The sequence below is a fragment of the Phyllostomus hastatus genome, unplaced genomic scaffold, assembly GCF_019186645.2.
Source record: "Phyllostomus hastatus isolate PE091 unplaced genomic scaffold, TTU_PhHast_1.1 phas_contig_16, whole genome shotgun sequence".
NCBI lineage: Eukaryota > Metazoa > Chordata > Mammalia > Chiroptera > Phyllostomidae > Phyllostomus > Phyllostomus hastatus.
In genome coordinates this window covers 14,792,481-14,809,466 of record NW_025333643.1, presented here as the reverse complement: position 1 = coordinate 14,809,466, position 16,986 = coordinate 14,792,481, and the positions used below count along the sequence as shown (strand labels likewise).

Sequence of the window (16,986 nt, the reverse complement as noted above, 5' to 3'; positions counted from 1 at the left end):
TGATATATCTAGTCCTTTCTTTGTTTTCCCCCAAAGCTTGTTTTATGTGGGACTTGACCTTGATCACTGAGTTTTTGCTAACCTTAATGCTGTTGAGGAGTGTGACCACAAGGGTAGCAAGAGAGTAATGTCACTGCCTTTTTTGGTGTACTGGGGAGAAGGAGATGGATTCATTAAGATTGGCTTCAAAAATAAACAGATACTACTTTCATATTCTTAATAAAAATTCAAATGTTTAAATAAAAACACAGAACATAAAATTTTTAAGGAAAAATATTTTGAACTCTGCAACAAATGTTTATGGGAAAACAGGCTTCACTAAATTTGGTGAAATAAATCTATTGCATTCAGTGGTTTGCATGTAAGGTACTAGATGTTAGAAAGATTTAACTGATTAGAGGATTCTTGATCTTTTGTATATTATTACTCTTTATATAACCCTGTTTGAAATTTGGAAGCTGAATTTGTATATTTCAATAGAATAAATTCTTTATTACAGTCATCTCCTCATCACCCTTATTAAAAGAAGGGATCACTGGTGTGAAAGAAAAAGCAAACTTGTATTTAAAATTTATTATCATTCAGTTTATAGGACAAGTTCAATCACTAATTATAGATCTTTGCTGTTTGTTTAGGAATTTTTTTGGGGGGGGAGGGAGCATTTAATTAATTTGTATTCTGTAAGTATACCAAAAAGAAAGGATAGGCATGATGATGGTGGTGGTAGAAAAAAAAATGCTGAAGTATTCATTTAGCATGGTTAACCTGCCAAATACCAATAAGAGTCTGGCTAAACATTTTGCTCCAAAAATATATTTAAATATAAACATTAAATTCAGATTAAAATTTAAGATAAATATTTTGAAACTAAAAAGAGCATTCTTGCATACTTGTGCAATTCTGTTTCTTGCCGTTGCAGTTCTGATGATAGCAAAACATTTTCCTTTTTTAAAGAATGGCATTCAGTTTCCAATATTTTCCATTCCCTTCTCAACTTCTCTAGTTCACCTAAAAGAATCCCAAAACACATTTGTTAATACAGGAACATAACTTCTGTAATAATTTAGAGAATAAAAGGAAGAATTTCAGAGAACAATGTACTTCTCTCTCCCTTAAAAACATGTAGATTTTACATGACTATTCTTAGATTCCTGTTACTTTGCATCTATACCTTAGGGTAGTCCCATCACCTTGAACTTCTGTAATTTTTTCCCACTTCATTTTTTTAATCCTCACCTGAAGATATGTTTATTGATTTGTGTGTGTGTGTGAGAGAGATCTGAGAGAGAGAGAAAGCATGCACGTGAGAGAGGGAAATATCAATGTGAGAGAGAAACATCAATTGGTTGCCTCCTGTGCACACCTCAACCAGGGATTGAACCTGCAACCTAGGTATGTGCCCTGACTGGGAAGTGGAAGTGCACCTGTAGCCTTTTTGGTTTACAGGATGATGCTCCAACCAACCAAGCCACTTAACCAGGGCCCCACTTCACTTTTATAAGACAAATCCTTTTTATTCTAGAGCTTGCAAACCTGAAGAATGTTCATAACCCCAATATAAGACACTGCTCTGTACAAGCAATCACTATCAAAGAAAAATAGCTTGAATGGTTAAATTTTACAAGTTATAAGGTTATCATTGTTAAGAGTTAAGAGCTTTATGTAAAATACACTTATCTACCTTGTAGCCTTGTTGCTTCTTCTCTCTGCTGGTCCTCACACTGTTGACATCGAAGCTGAAAACTGTTTTGCAGGCTTGTGATTTCTTTCTCATACTCAGATGCTGCTTTCCGCCACCGCTCAAGCTCACTTCGCACCTTCTTAAGCTCTTCTTGTAAAGAAGCAATATCAGTGTCTCGTTCAGAGGCAGCCTTTTCTGCTGCTTGATGAAGAAGCAAAATTTCATCTCGGGCACTAAGCAATTCATTTCGAGTGCTTGTGATTTCACTGTCCTTCTCTTCCCGAAGATTCTCAATATTGATGTGTAACCTCTGCAGCTGGGCTACAAAAGTATATTTATCTATCATTTCCTTGGTCCACAGTAATCAGAAGTAAAAGAATAGCCCATATGGGACTGTAGTCACTACACAGCCCAGGCTACCATGGCTGTTTGTTGCTTTAGATTAAACTGTACAAGCAATCTCTGTTTAATGCAGAAAATGTCAAAATACACAAACACAAAGAGGAAAAAAAAACCCCAAAGTAATGTTTTTTCCCCCACACAGAGAAAATTGCTTCTAATATTTGGTACTTATTCTTGTAGGTATTTTCTATGCATTTATGTATACACATATAAAAGAACAGGGACGACTCATAACATACGTAGTGCTGTCTATCTGGCTGGTGATAAGCATCTCTTAACAACAAAAAACAACTGTTACACTGTAACTTTTTTGATAGATCCTTAGACATTGTAGGCTATTTAGTTTTTAATTACTATAAACAATAATGCTTATAACACAATTCTAATTTTTTTCTTAGGGTGAATATCTAAATAGAATTGCTTTGTCAAATGGTAAGCATTAGAAAAATCTTTAATGTTCTTGATTCAATTTATGTTCAAATGTTAATACCTTAAAGAAGCCTTCTCCAATGACTTACCTAAAAAAAGCTCTCTGTCATTCTCAAGCTATTTACTCTGCCTTTATTTGATGTCACATTACATACTTATTTGCTTGTTGTTTATTTTTTCCACTAGATCATACATCTCATGCATGTTCTATCCCCAATAATAGCAGAGTAAAAACTGGTTGAATTAATAAAATTAATGAATACTACCTAATCAAAGAGGTACATTATAAAATGTCCTGTTTATGTCCTAATGATGGAACTAGAAATAATTTGTATAAAATAATACTCAGTTCAGGACTATGATACTAGTTTTGATTACTATAACACAAAAAAATTATAGGTAGAAAAAGTTCCTTAGATAGAAGAAAAGAATAATGAAAATAATTAAGAGGATTTAAGGCTGGGAGAGAAGAGGATTGCTCCATAAACAAACACTAAAGAAAATATGAGGCCTTTTAAGTTTGTAGGAAGCACTCAGGGAGTAACAGTTTCAAAATCGGAACAGACACAATGGCCAGAGATAGTATGATCATGGATTTGTGGATTAAGTCCTAAAATATACATGCTGGCGCTAGGGGGCGCTCAAAAATGCCCAAGTAAAACATCTTTAAGACAAAAGGCAGCAACCAAGTCCCTTTGGGGAAAATTGCACATATACAATTCAAGATGGCAATATAAATTCAAATAAGATTTATATAAATTAATGAAAAATAGCATTAAGCTATAATAAGGGTTTAAAGAGGTTTCAATTTAAAAGACATCCAACCTACACCAGAAATCCTAATTTGACCATAATAAAATTAAAAAATTTAAAGAACTCAAGTATCCCACTCAAAAAACAAAACAAAACAAAACAAAACCCCCAAAGACTGGTTTTTCTCTGGGATATTTTAGGGTAAATATCACAACCCTCACACAATTACTCCTCATTTTTTTCTGAAGTAAGATTACTTGTCTATTTAATTTCTTCTCACGCTATCTCTCAAACTAAAATTTTAACATAACATTGGTTCCCTCTTTGACAATAAAGGCAAATTAATCCTGGAGTATCTCATAATTATAGCCCCACAGTACGAGCAGCTCTGGTTCAGAGAAAACCCTTGACAGGCAGGTGTCTTTCTGGTCATTTCTGTAATGGCCCTGCAATACCCCACTGGGTTGAGGTAAACAGCCTCTACCTCTGAAGGCAGTGCAGGGACCATTTTACTATTTTATGTGGTATATAATTTTTGTTGCAATGCCAAGTGTGTTATGAACATTAGCAATAATGCTACCAACAAGCTAAAACTGCTGATACACAAAGCAGCTCAGACTAACTCACTACAATAATTCAGAAAGTGACAACTTTACCAAATTCATACCTTTACCCCTTCTTTTCCCACTCTAAATGTCTATTGTTGGAATAAATGCACTCTTTTATTTTACATTCCTTAATCAATCTCAATTACCCTTAGGGTGTTCCATACCTTGAAGAACCTGTATTTGTTTAGTGGATTCCTCAACTTGATTTCGATAAGCTTTTCGTTCTTCTTCCAAAAGAGCTGAAAGTAAAACACAGTACATCTAATTTTGTGCATTAATGAAAGTATTCAGAATTGGGCAGTTGGAAGTTTCTACAAAATTCTCTTCTACAGCTTACTGAAGAAAACAAAAATTAGGCAGTAAGTATCATCAGTATTAGTAGTTAGGCAGTTTAAATATTTTAGGAGCACAAAACAGTAGTAATAAATCTATTCAATTGAGTAGTGGAGTTTTCTAGATTATAGATAACATGTGCTATTCTTCATAAGAAGCATTCTTGATAGCTGTTAATTATTAGCACTTTTGAGCTTAAATTAAGAAAACTTAAAACGTTCATGTGTACTACCAAGTACACAGTAAATACTGACTAAATAACTGCTGCTTGCCAAATATTTTTTCATTATAATTAAGTAAGTTAGTTTAGACCCTCCAAAAGGCTCAAGTTAAGTGAATACCAACTCTAATTTTTTCAAGCAGCAGAAAAGAAAGGAAGTAGTAACTTCTCCCTGAGAATCTTCCTTCTGGTCAGGAAGGCTGTCTTATGGAACATGAGGACTCTAAAGGACACTTACTTTCTCTCATTCTAAGACTTTCTATGGTACTAATTGCATACAGCCAGGTAGCTACTGTGAACAATATAGAAATACATGCTCTAGGGAATAGGACAGACTCCACTGGACTATGACACCACAGTTAATTGAGCTACTAGAAGAGAAATGGTTGGGATATTAGAAGATTCTTTGCCTTAACCTAGCCTGATTTATCCCATTTACCGATGAATATAAATCTCCATATCTTATACTGAGTGGAAAACATTAGAGTAACTAAAACTTAGAAATTTATATACATTATGTTTTTTTCCTTTTGTTACATTTAACATGTGACTAACCATTAAGATTTTGCATTGGTAGAGGTCTTTCTTGATGTTCACATCAACAATGTGAAGGAAGCAGAGCAACTGAACTCTCCCCACTTTATTGATTTGAAACATAAGTTCAGAAAGGTTAAGTGAATGTCCCAAGATCACATATCCAATAAAACTGTGGATCTGGAACAAGATACCATGCCTCTGGACTCCAAGTTTGGGGCCATTAAGTTATACTATGTGGCCTCCACATCCCCTAAAGAATCAAAGTAATCTTGATCTCACCTTGAAGTTCAAAGCATTTTTGTTTACTTGCTCTAGCTAGCTCCTGGGCTTCAATTAATTCCTTGCGAAGATGCTGAATTTCTTGTTTTGCCTCAATTTCTGACTGTGCACCCTGTAAGTCATCTGATGAAAATAAGTTTATTTTAAAAGCAATAGTTAGTATCACAATATAATCTCTACAACCAAAGATCAGCAATCTCTTTCACATTCAGACATGCATAGTTAAACATAGCACAGCTGAGTTAAATAAAACTTCAATGCAAATTACATTAAGCATTTTAGTCATTTTCCCTAAAGAACACAAGTACAGTTAAATAAATGTATTAGTAATTCATAGCATGATACAACAAAATATATATTAATACACACTAAAATTATAAATTTCACTTATGTAGAGCTTATTTTGTAAGGCCTGAAATTCAGTAAGACAGGCATAATGCTATTTGCTATCGTTTTTGAAATTTCTTGCTAACAAGTCAGAACAATTTGCTTTTAATTTAACTGGAAATGGGAAAATGGAAACAAGCTTTTCTTCAAAAAAAGTATTTTACTTATTTTAATTTTTTAAAAAGATTCTATTTATTTTTAGAGAGAGAGGAGGGAGGGAGAAAGAGAAGCAGAGAAACATCAATGTGTGAAAGAGAAACATCAAGTGATTGCCTCTTACACACCCCCAAATGGGGATCTAGCCTACAACCCAGGCATGTGCCCTACCCGGGAACTTAACCAGCAACTTTTCAGTTTGCAGGCCGACACTCAATCCACTGAGCCACACTAGCCAGAGCTAGAAAAAGAATTTTAGCATGATTTCCCCAGTTGTGGAATACAAAATAAAAAGTAGGCTGAAAGCTGCACAGTACTCACTTTGTCATCATTGTTTTCCCAACACTACACACATAACAAATATTTGTTGAATTACTAAATGATGTAACGTAAATGTTTTTATCGAAATACTAATTAGATCCACCACTGCATCTCAAATATGCCCCTCCCCTAATTTCTTTCCTCTCTAGTCACTCTACTCATCTTCCATTGTATTAAAGTTTTCTGCTACTGAACATTGCCTGAAATAAATCAGGTAGACCATATTCTTCTAGTATATTGGTTTACAAGTTAGCTCAAGCACAACTTTAATCCATCAAAAAAGGGCTTGAGAATAAAATTTTATAATACAATCACAGTAAATCTCAGATTTACATATACATATTTTTACACTTATTGATTACATGAAGGGAGGGGAAGAGGAGGAGGAGAGGAGAAAAACTCTTCCTTATAGTAGAAAGCCAGCTAATAACTGTAGAAGGAATGACAGAATTATAAAATCTCTATTTGACAACTAATATAGTAAGAGTTGATTCAGGCAAGAATCATAAGTAGATGCTAAAAAAAAGTAGATGAAAGTAGTAACAGAATATTTATATACCAGTGATAGAACAACTCTCCATCAGATACCTCCTGATATGATGCCCAGTATTATTACTGTTATATCCCTACCAAAAATGCATAGCATGAACCAATCATGAGGAAACACAGGGTACAGCCAAAATAAGAGACATTTTACAAAATAACTGTGCTCTTCAAAAATGTCAGTGTCATGAAACACAAAGACAGGAGGAACTGTTCCAGATTAAAGGAGACTACAGAGACATGATAACAGAACGCAATGCAGGACTCAGGATATTTTTTTTTTTTTGTCTTACAGGTCATTACTGAGACAACTGACAAAATGTGAGTAAGGTCCGTGGATCTGATAAAGGACCCATCAGAAATGAAGAATACAATATCTGAAATGAAGAATGCATTGGAAGGACTAAACAACAGGTTGGGTGAAGCAGAGGATTACATCAGTAATTTGGAAGACAATGTAAAAAAATAATCAAAACAGCAAAAAGAAATTAAAAAAAATTAGGATAGTTTAAGAGACCTTTGGGACAATATTAAGCATAACAACATCAGGATCATAGGGATAGCAGAGAAGAAGAGAGAGAACAAGGGATGGAGAACCTATATAAAGAAATAATGACTGAAAACTTCCCTAACCTGGTAAAAAAAAAAAAGATACAGAAGTCCAGGAAGCACACAGAGTACCAAACAAGATGGACCCAAAAATGCCCACACCAAGACACATCATAATTAAAATGGCAAAGATTAGCTCGGCTGTCTTTCCTATAACTCATGATATATTCTTAGTTATATCATAGCTTATTTTTCTCCAGAAATAAGAGGATTCCTATCATTGTTTTCTTTTTAGTATTAATGTTAAATGCATATATGTTTCACACTTCTGCTCTATACTACATAAATTGGACTATATCCATCTACTACAATGCTAGACACATAGTGGGCACTTAACTATCCAGTAATACACAAGGTAATCAAAGATTTACATCTAAAATGTGTTGAGACCTTTAAAATAATAATCATAAATAAATTAATGTGACAACTAAAGGACTGTTTTATTTTGAGAAGGGGGATCCTTTCACAGATGAAAATTCATTGTGTAATCCATCTTGAAGGTCTATTAAACCAGACATTTCTTGTATGCAGCAGAACAAGACTTTTCATCAGTGATGTGAAACAAAACTAGTATTTGCTTCTCAAATTAAAAATAATGGAACAGATTTTATGTTAAGTAACTATGTTTTGGGAGATAAATTCAATTTAGACAATGAGTTCTACTAACACAAGGATCAAGCAAATTAGTTCTCTGTACCACATAATGAAAAGGACCAGCATTTTACTATTTTTTAAAATATATTTTATTGATTATCCTATTACAGTTATCTCACTTTTTTCTACCCTTTATTCCCCTCTGCCCTGTACCCCTTTCTTAGGGCCTTCTCTCCCCCATCATTCCCCCCACCTTAGTTCACATCCATGGTTCATATATATAAGTTCTTTGGGTTCTCCATTTCCTATACTATTCTTAACTTTCCTCTATTTTGTACCTACCATTTATGCTTCTTATTCCCTGTACCTTTCCCCCCATTGTCCCCCGTCCCTCTACCCCTCCTTACTGATGACCCTCCACGTAATCTCTATTTCTGTGGATCTGTTCTTATTCTAGTTGTTTGCTTAGGTTTTTTTTTGTTTTGTTTTGTTTTAGGTATGGTTGTTGATAGTTGTGAGCTTGTTCTCATTTTACTGTTCATATTTTTGATTATCTTCTTTTTCTTAGATACATCCCTTTAACATTTCATATGATAAGAGCTTAATGATGATGATCTCCTTTAACTTGACCTTATCTAGAAAGCACTTTATCTGCCCTTCAATTCTAAATGATAGCTTTGCTGGATAGAGCAATCTTGGGTGTAGGTCCTTGCCTTTCATGACTGAATACTTCTTGCCAGCCCCTTCTTGTCTGCAAGATTTCTTTTCTTTTGAGAAATCAGCTGATAGTCTAATGGTAACTCCTTTGTAGGTAGGTAACTGTTTCCTTTTCTCTTGCTGTTTTTAACTCTCTCCTATCTTTCATATTGGGTAATGTAATGATGATGTGCCTTGGAGTGTGCTTCCTTGGGTCCCAACTTTTTTGGGACTCTGAGTTTCCTGGACTTCCTGGAAGTCTATTTCCTTTGCCAGACTGGGGAAGTTTTCCTTAATTATGTTTTCAAATAAGTTTTCCATTTCTCTTTCTGGCACGCCTATGATTAAGATGTTGGAATGTTTAAAGTTGTCCTCGAGGTTCCTAAACCTCTCATTTTTTTTTTGAATTCTTGTTTCTTCATTCTGTTCCAGTTGAATGTTTATTTGTTCAGTGTGCTCCAAACTAATTGATTTGAGTCCTGGTTTCTTTCCCTTTACTGTTGGTTCCCTGTACATTTTCCTTTATTTGACTTTTCATAGCCTTCAGTTTTTCCTCTATTTTGCAACCATACTCAACCATTTCTGTGAGCATCCTGATTACCAATGTTTTGAAGTCATCTGGTAGGCTATCTCTTCACTGCTTAGTTGTATTTTTTCCTGAAGCTTTGATCTGTTCTTTATTTGGGCCATATTTTTTTTGTCTCAGCACACCTGTTATGTAGTTAGGGGTGGGGCCTAAGATATTCCCTAGGGTGGGGCAACCCAAATCCCTGCATTGTGGTGCTATATATGGGAGAGGGGTCTGAGAGGGAACAATGCCGCTTGCTTGGCTCTTGATGGCTTTCAGTTACATCCTCTGCTACCCACAAGCAAACTGGGCCCTTCTGGTGCTGATTCCCAAGTGGGTAGGTTTGTATACATTCTAGGATCCTGTGGGTCTCTCCAACAAATTCTCCTGTGAGGTGGGGAGTTTTTCCTGACACGTCAACCCCCACAGGTTTTTTCACTCAGAGGTTTTAAGGCTTCATTTCCCTGTGCTGGAACCCTAGGTTGCATGGTCTGTTTTACTCCCCAGTTGTTCCTCCCAGTTTATCTGAATGCAAATGTGGGACTACCAGCTCTGCCAGCTGCCACCTTGCTGCGAGTCTTCTCCACCCCTCCTACCAGTCTGGATGAATGTTTCCTCTTTAACTCCTTGTTTGTCAAACTTCTATATAGTTCGATTTTCTAGCAGGTCTGGTTATTTCGTTTTTAAATTTGTCGGTGTCTTTCTTTTGGTTGTGTGAGGAGGCAAAGTGTATTTACCTACACCTCCATCTTGGCCCAGAAGTCAGGACCAGCATGTTAATTAGGCTAAATAAGATGCTATGTACCAAGTAAATATATAAATTCTACGTTGCATTTAATCATAGAAGTAGAGATATTCACCCCAAATATTTACAAATTTAGTTTAATATAAACACAAATAACTATATCTAAACTAGTCAACTAGTTAGTGTGTAGGTCCTCTTTTCAGAAAATCAAGTGCCAAATTTTTTTTTGCCAAAAATGAATGAGCAAATCTTTTTCTGCTAAAGTTGATCAAGAGCTCATTGCATTTCATGTGGCTGTGCAGAAAAATGCATTATTAGCTTATTGTGGCTTGTGTCCACTCTCATGGTGCCTTACTTCTGTCATGGAAAGAGACTTTTTGTATTAATCTATTTCACAGGCTTGGGAGAAGCTTTGTGATGAGTATCAGTGGAAAGTGTTCAAAAGAGAAATGAAACTCTTCCTGAGCCAAATGCATTTTATTTAGATATGCATGTCAAACAGAAATAAAAAAAATTTAGGAGCTATGATGGTGTGGAAAGAGCAACAGAATCTACCTTCCCTTTAACACAAATGGTTCATATTTAGAATTACCAGGTGTATTGTATGGGCCAGGGGCTAGCTCTTCTCAGACTAAGTATACATTCTGTAAAGAGATCCACACCACACAAGAACTCACTAAATGAACCAGCCCTGGCACATACAATACCTACATAATATCCTAAGTTAAATTTGCTGTCACTATATCTTCAGAAGAGTGACTGGAGATTTAACTTAAACTGTGCCCTTTGCTCTAAACACGGCTGAGCTGCTGTGAACCACCTGGTAAAGGGCCAATCAAAGCATTTTCTCCTGAGTTGTATTTTGCAAGTTTGCTGAAGGCTAATGTAGCCACAACAGCTGTTAGCTCATCCACTGATAGAAGTGATCTTGAGGCAGCTGGCCAGGTGGGTGTATCCTTTTTTGACTATCAGCACTCCTCTCTTTGGAAGGTCTGGTAGTTGCAGGCTTGGTTGATGAGAACAGTATTTACAATGCACAAAGACCTTTTTTCCATTGTGAGTATGTGCAGTCATATGAGATGGTCTAGGCAGCAGCCTCTTATTGCTGATTCTCTCTCTTTGCCATTCATTTTGACCAGCTAGGTTCTTTCCTGACAATTGGATCTTTTATCGGCTCCTTTGTCCTCCCCGTTGTTTTCTTCTTTCCCTATAATTTCTCCTTGGTACTATGGCCCACCACTATGCAGAGAATTCCCCAAACATGGTTAGCTGTGCTCTCCAAGGTTTCCAGCACACCTATTTAAAACATTATCAACACTATCTTCCTTATGACTGTAGGCTCTGCATGTGCCTTATCTCTGTATCTCTTAGGTCAATAAATGTCTCAGAAATAAATGACAGTGACATTCTTGTCCTAGTTTCTGTTGTACTTCTAAGATCTTTTCTAGTTCCCAGGGAGAAAATATGAAACAAGAAGACCTTTAAATATGAAAAGGAGTACTTTTCACAATTATGCTGGCACAGCAAGCAAACCAGAGCCAATGGTCACCTTTACTGCTCAACATGTGCCAGACTAAAACCATCACTTTCTCACCAGGATACTTCTTCTTCCAGAAATAAACACTTCTTTTAATAACACCACCATCTTTTCAGTCACTCAGGTTCAAGTGCTGGAATTGCATTTGACTTTCATTTGTCTTTCATATTCTGCTTTTCAGGCCTATGGATTCCAGAAGATTACCAAAGGAGAGACACTCAAATGATTATGTGAACAAACTTCAATTATACTGTGCTTGTCAAATGCAAACCATATTATTTAGCATGTAATTTTAATTCTTTTTAATTCTCACCTGAGGATATGCTTATTGATCTTAGAGAAAGGGGAAGGGAGAGAGAAGAGAGAACATCAGTGCAAGAAACATCATTCAATTGCTTCTTGTACGTGCCCTGACTGAGGACTGAACTCACAACCTAGGTATGTGCCTTGACTGGAATAGATCCTGCAACCTTCTGGTCTACGCAACAATGCTCCAACCAACTAGGCTATACCAGCCAGGTCAAGCTTGTAGTTTTTAATATTTCCTTTGAGAAGATATCTCAAATTTCTCTTCTTATAATGCTAGCCACTTAAAACTATACCGATATCAATAAATTCTTCAAAAGTCAATAAACAAAAAATAACTATAATACTATTATCACATTGAAAGTAGTAATCCCTTAACATCAAGCATCCATTTGGTATTAAAAACTTCCTCATTTGTCTCAAATTTCTTTTGCAGTTTATTGCTTGAATGAGATCCAAACAAAGTTCACACATTGCATTTAGTTGACGCATCTATTTTTTATAATGTTCTTCTTTTATTGATTTTAGAGAGAGGGGAAAGGAGGGAGAAATAGAGTGAGAGAATCATTGATGTGAGAGGGAAACATGAATTCGTTGCCTCCTGCACACACCCCGAACCTGCAACCCTGGCATGTGTCCTGACCAGGAATCAAAATCACGACTTTTTGGTTTGCGGGACAATGCTCCAACCATCTGAGTCACATTGGCCAGGGCAGTTGCCACATCTCTTAAATCTCTTTTAATTTTAATTTATAGTATCCCCCATTCCTCTTTCCTTTTCCTCCTCAAACCTTGTAATTTACTTGAAGAAATTGGTTCACTGACCTACAGAATTTTCCACATTCTGATTTTGCCTCTGTAGCTTCACCACATCATTTAGAATATGGCCCTAGTTCTTTATATGTCCTGCAAGTTGACCAGATTCAGGTTCAGTTTTTTATTTTTTATTTTTTATTATTGAATGCGTTATATATGGTATGATACACTTTCAGGGTCATCTGAAATGATACTTCTTCCATTAAGCTCAAACTGCCTTCCTTCCCCATCTTCCAAAATAAACAAAAAGAATTTAAAAAATATGAACATTCTTTCTCCTTTCTTTGACTCCTAATGGCAACATCCACCAAGAAGCAGCTTATCATTTTAACTTTTCTATCACTATTTGACTAGAAACTCCTCAAACTCCAAGGACAGTCTTATCAGACTTTGAAACTATGAGAGGCCCTGGCACAGTTCTCTAAATACAGCAAACCTGCATTCGATAATACTTGAACTGAATTCCAGTTTTCATTTTATTGTTTTTTGGGGGAAATGATTTCAAGCATATAAAAATGTGTGGTTCAAGCCACATCTTTATTTCTCTTTCAAAAGTGGCATAAATTGGTTGAAAACGATTACTATTTTAGAAAAGGTACTATTGTTATCCATTTATTTATATCTCCTGGTGAATGTTTAATCTATTTTAGGTGATTTTCTTAATCCTAGATGACTAACAGGAAGGTAGCACGCTATAATTCTAAGTAAAGATTGGCTAGCTTTTAAAAAGAAAAAAATAAAATTTGAATATAATAGTTCAAGAATTCAGCCATAGGGTTTCAATGAAGAAAATAAAGGGACTACTTAAGTGTAGATTCTTTCTCCAGTTCTAAAGGTTAACACTGTGGTCTAATAATTTACTCTTCATTTAAGAAAAAAGAAATTGGCTAGCCTACTGAGTTTATACAGATTACAAAGCACAACCACACATATTCAAGCATAACCCAAATGTTTCTAATAAGTGGCAGTGAATACATTATTTTAAGAATTTATACAACTCTTACAAAAGAAAAAAAAAACAATGGATTAAACAACTGTTAAGGTCCATGGTAATTCTTTCTTGGAGATACTTCTAAAATATGCCTGCCTCTAAACTGGCTGATTTTTCTTTACATCTAATCAGTGACTTAACAGTCTGTTCTTAAAATCAAGCTGCAAAATCTTTGAATAGGTATGGATAAAGATACTACTTCATTAATAAAAAACTGGCAATCATATAGCAAAGCAAGAAACCTTTGGGGGTTACGTTTTTGTTTTTGTTACCTTACAGTAAGTAAGGAATTCTGACCCATCTTCACCAATGGCATCCTAAGCAATTATTAGCAGCATTCGTACACCCATCCTCCTTCCACAGGCACCTTGCATTCTCAGTCTCTTTCTCTCCCTTTTATGGGCACTTGTACAAATATGACTTGGCCTGCCTGTGGTACTCAAGGATTTAAAGAAAACCTTCCCTGACGTGTGGCAAAGTAACAAACACATTATTATTATTATTATTAATTATTATTATTAATTTTATTGAAGATCTAATTGGCTTTATTAAGTGATTTATGACTTGTGCCACATCCCATCTAGCAACTAGATGGGCGCTCCCTATTAATTGGAAAAGATCCACCACCACCAACTGCTTTCCCCTAAAATATAAAGTAAAAAATATTTTTTTAAACCTAACAATCTTATTCAATTAATGAAAAGTTACTTTTTAACAGACAGGTCTGCTTTTATCATCACCATCATCATTACTCTCAGTGTCTTCATTATGGTGCTAAACATGTTATATTTGCAACACATGGTAAATGTATTATTTAGTCTAATCCTTGCATAATTCTATGAAATCTGTTTTTCCCAGCTTGACAAATAAAGAAAAAGTGAAGTACAGAGGGTTAAGCAATTTGCCCAAGGACATATTACAAATAAATGGCAAAGCTAAGATTGAGCCAAGAGCTGCTTGACTCTTAGCTCCTTGGCTAGAGTGTTACTTTCCAATGTTCTTGGTTTTACAACTTTGATTTAAGAGGTCTGTTGTTAATTCATTCAATAAATATCTGAGTTTTACTGAACAAATGGCATTGTGGTAGGCAATAGGATAAAAATAAAATTTAGAAAAGACTGACATAAAATTACATAAGCACTAATAACAGTTGAATATAATTAACACAGTCATAAATGCTACTTATAAATCAATTTGAACTTGACTGCTAAAAAGATTTCTGGCAGATTTCAATAGTAAATAAGACCATTAAAAACAGCTACTTTTGTATGACAGATTTTCATTACTCATTCGCCTCCCCTCTATGTTCTCACAAAGGCCGAGGGGCTCTGACATGTTTTCAGTTAGTAACTTTTTATATAATAACAGTATTGCATTTCTGCAAAGAATAAAAAATGCTCCAATGTAAGATTTCTAGACTATATAAAAATTACCTTAGGTTTATTATTACAACACTAGGGAAAAAAGCATGCCTTATCAACACAAAAGGTCACCTGAGAGGAGTGTTGGAAACTATGCTGACACTTAAAACAAGTTGGCAATTTGTTGCCTGGGCCACTAATCCTCTGGGCTTCCCTTGTTAATGGAATTCAGCCGATGGTAGCTCAAAGAGGCCTGTGAGCTTCAGTATCCATGGGAAAGAAAAAAGGTCAGGATGCCCAGACTAAGTAACTGTAGAGGTAATCTCTTTGTTAATCACCCTTAATCCCCATCATTGCACAACTAGGCCAGCAGAAAGGTCATGCAGGGTGAAACTAAGGCTTCCTTATATAATCCAAAACTCAGGGTCCAGACTGGGAGATCCCATAATAGCCCAGTGAGAAGCATAAATATTTCTACATAGAGAAACTACCACAGGCTGCTTTTGCTGCTGATTTCAAAGAATTGCCTTGTGTTAGTCCATTGCTATCAACATGTTTAACCAACTGGAACTTCCATGCCAGCTTTTCTTGTGTAGAATAGGCAATATAAGAGACTCTAAATGCTGATAACCACAGATTTATAAATAATCCAACCTAAGGCACATTATTTTAAAAACAATTCTATAAATGCTGATTTATTTCCTACCCATTTAATTTTTAAGAAGTAATTATGAAGAAATAAATGTATTTCTGGACTTCCAGTCAAGATATAGAGGTATAGGTAGATACAGTTTGCCTCCTCGCACAACCATAAGAAGGATCACAGCCAACCTCAAAACAAAAAATACCCAGAACTACCAGAAAATTGAACTGTATGAGGTGTGAAAACCAAGGATTTAAAGAAGTCATATTAATCCAGATGAGTAGGAGGGCAGAGACAGGGAGGCAGGGCAGAGAGGATGTAGTGTGGCTGCAGGTGATGCAGCGATGGCTGGTTGAATGGGTGGTTCCATAGTCACGTGTGGTGGATAAAAATTGGGAGAGACACCCGGGGAGTGAGTGATCCTAGCCCCAGGCCAGACTGCGCAGCCCAGGGTTCTAGTACCGAGAAAATAAAGCCTCATGACTTCTGGCTGTAAAAACCAGTGGGGTTTGGGACGGTAGAAGAAACTGCCAGTCTCTCAGGAGAGTCCATTTAAAGGGCCACATGGTCCTAGAATGCACGCAAACCCACCCACTCCGGGAATCACCACCAGGGCAACAGCTAGAGAGTCACCAGTCTCACACAGGAAGTGGGTGAGTAACTGGAAATGGGGTGAGTATTGAGTAAGCCTCCAGCAGCCAGGCGCTAGCATTGTCCCCCCTCCAGTTCCACCCCCACATACAGAGCAACAAAGCAATACAGCAGGTTGTCCCATCCTGGCAATTACCTAAGGCTTCACCCCATACAATGTACAGATGTGCCAAGATGTGGAATCAAAGCAGCTCTACCTAATACACAGAAACAAATGCAGGGAGGCTGCCAAATTGAAGAGACAAAGAAAAATGGCTCAAATGAAAGAACAGAACAAAACCCCAGAAAAAGAACTAAATGAAATGGAGATAGCCAACCTATCAGATGCAGAATTTAAAACACTGGGGATAAGAGTGCTCAGAGATCTCATTGAGTATGGTAAAAGCATAAGGGAACATATGAAAGTTACACTAAGTGAAATAAAGAAAAATCCACAAGGAACCAATAGTGAAGAGAAGGAAGCTGGGGTTCAAACCAAGTTTGGAACATAAGGAAGAAATAAACCATGAACCAGAACAGAATGAAGAAACAGGAATTCAAAAAAATGAGGAGAGAAAAAGACGACTCTGGGATAGCTCCAAAAGGGCCAACATCTGAATCATGGGGATACCAGAAAGTAAAGAAGAAAAGTGAGAAATTGAAAACTTGTTTGAAAAAATAATGAAGGAAAACTTCCTTAATTTGGCAAAGGAAACAGACATACAAGTCCAGGAAGCATAGAGAGTCCCAAACAAGTTGGACCCAAAGAGGACCACACCAATGCATATCATAATTAAAATGCCAAAGGTTAAAGATAAAGACAGAATCTTAAAAGCAGCAA

General features: G+C 36.1%; 1 protein-coding gene across 34 annotated transcripts in view; it reads right to left on the bottom strand.

Annotated features, from left to right (window-relative positions):
* LOC123814288 (sarcolemma associated protein) overlaps positions 1 to 16,986 on the bottom strand; it is a 154,344-nt gene that overhangs the window by 11,754 nt on the left and 125,604 nt on the right. For 24 of the 34 annotated variants that reach the window (XM_045831977.1, XM_045831973.1, XM_045831982.1 and 21 more), the window contains 4 exons: positions 5,243 to 5,365; positions 4,038 to 4,112; positions 1,682 to 2,002; positions 891 to 1,008 (listed from right to left, as the gene is read on the bottom strand). In XM_045831977.1, the coding sequence (XP_045687933.1) occupies positions 891 to 1,008; positions 1,682 to 2,002; positions 4,038 to 4,112; positions 5,243 to 5,365 (637 nt within the window). The remainder of the gene's footprint in view (positions 1 to 890; positions 1,009 to 1,681; positions 2,003 to 4,037; positions 4,113 to 5,242; positions 5,366 to 16,986) is intronic. The other 10 variants (XM_045831993.1, XM_045831996.1, XM_045832002.1 and 7 more) reach the window with 1 other exon arrangement.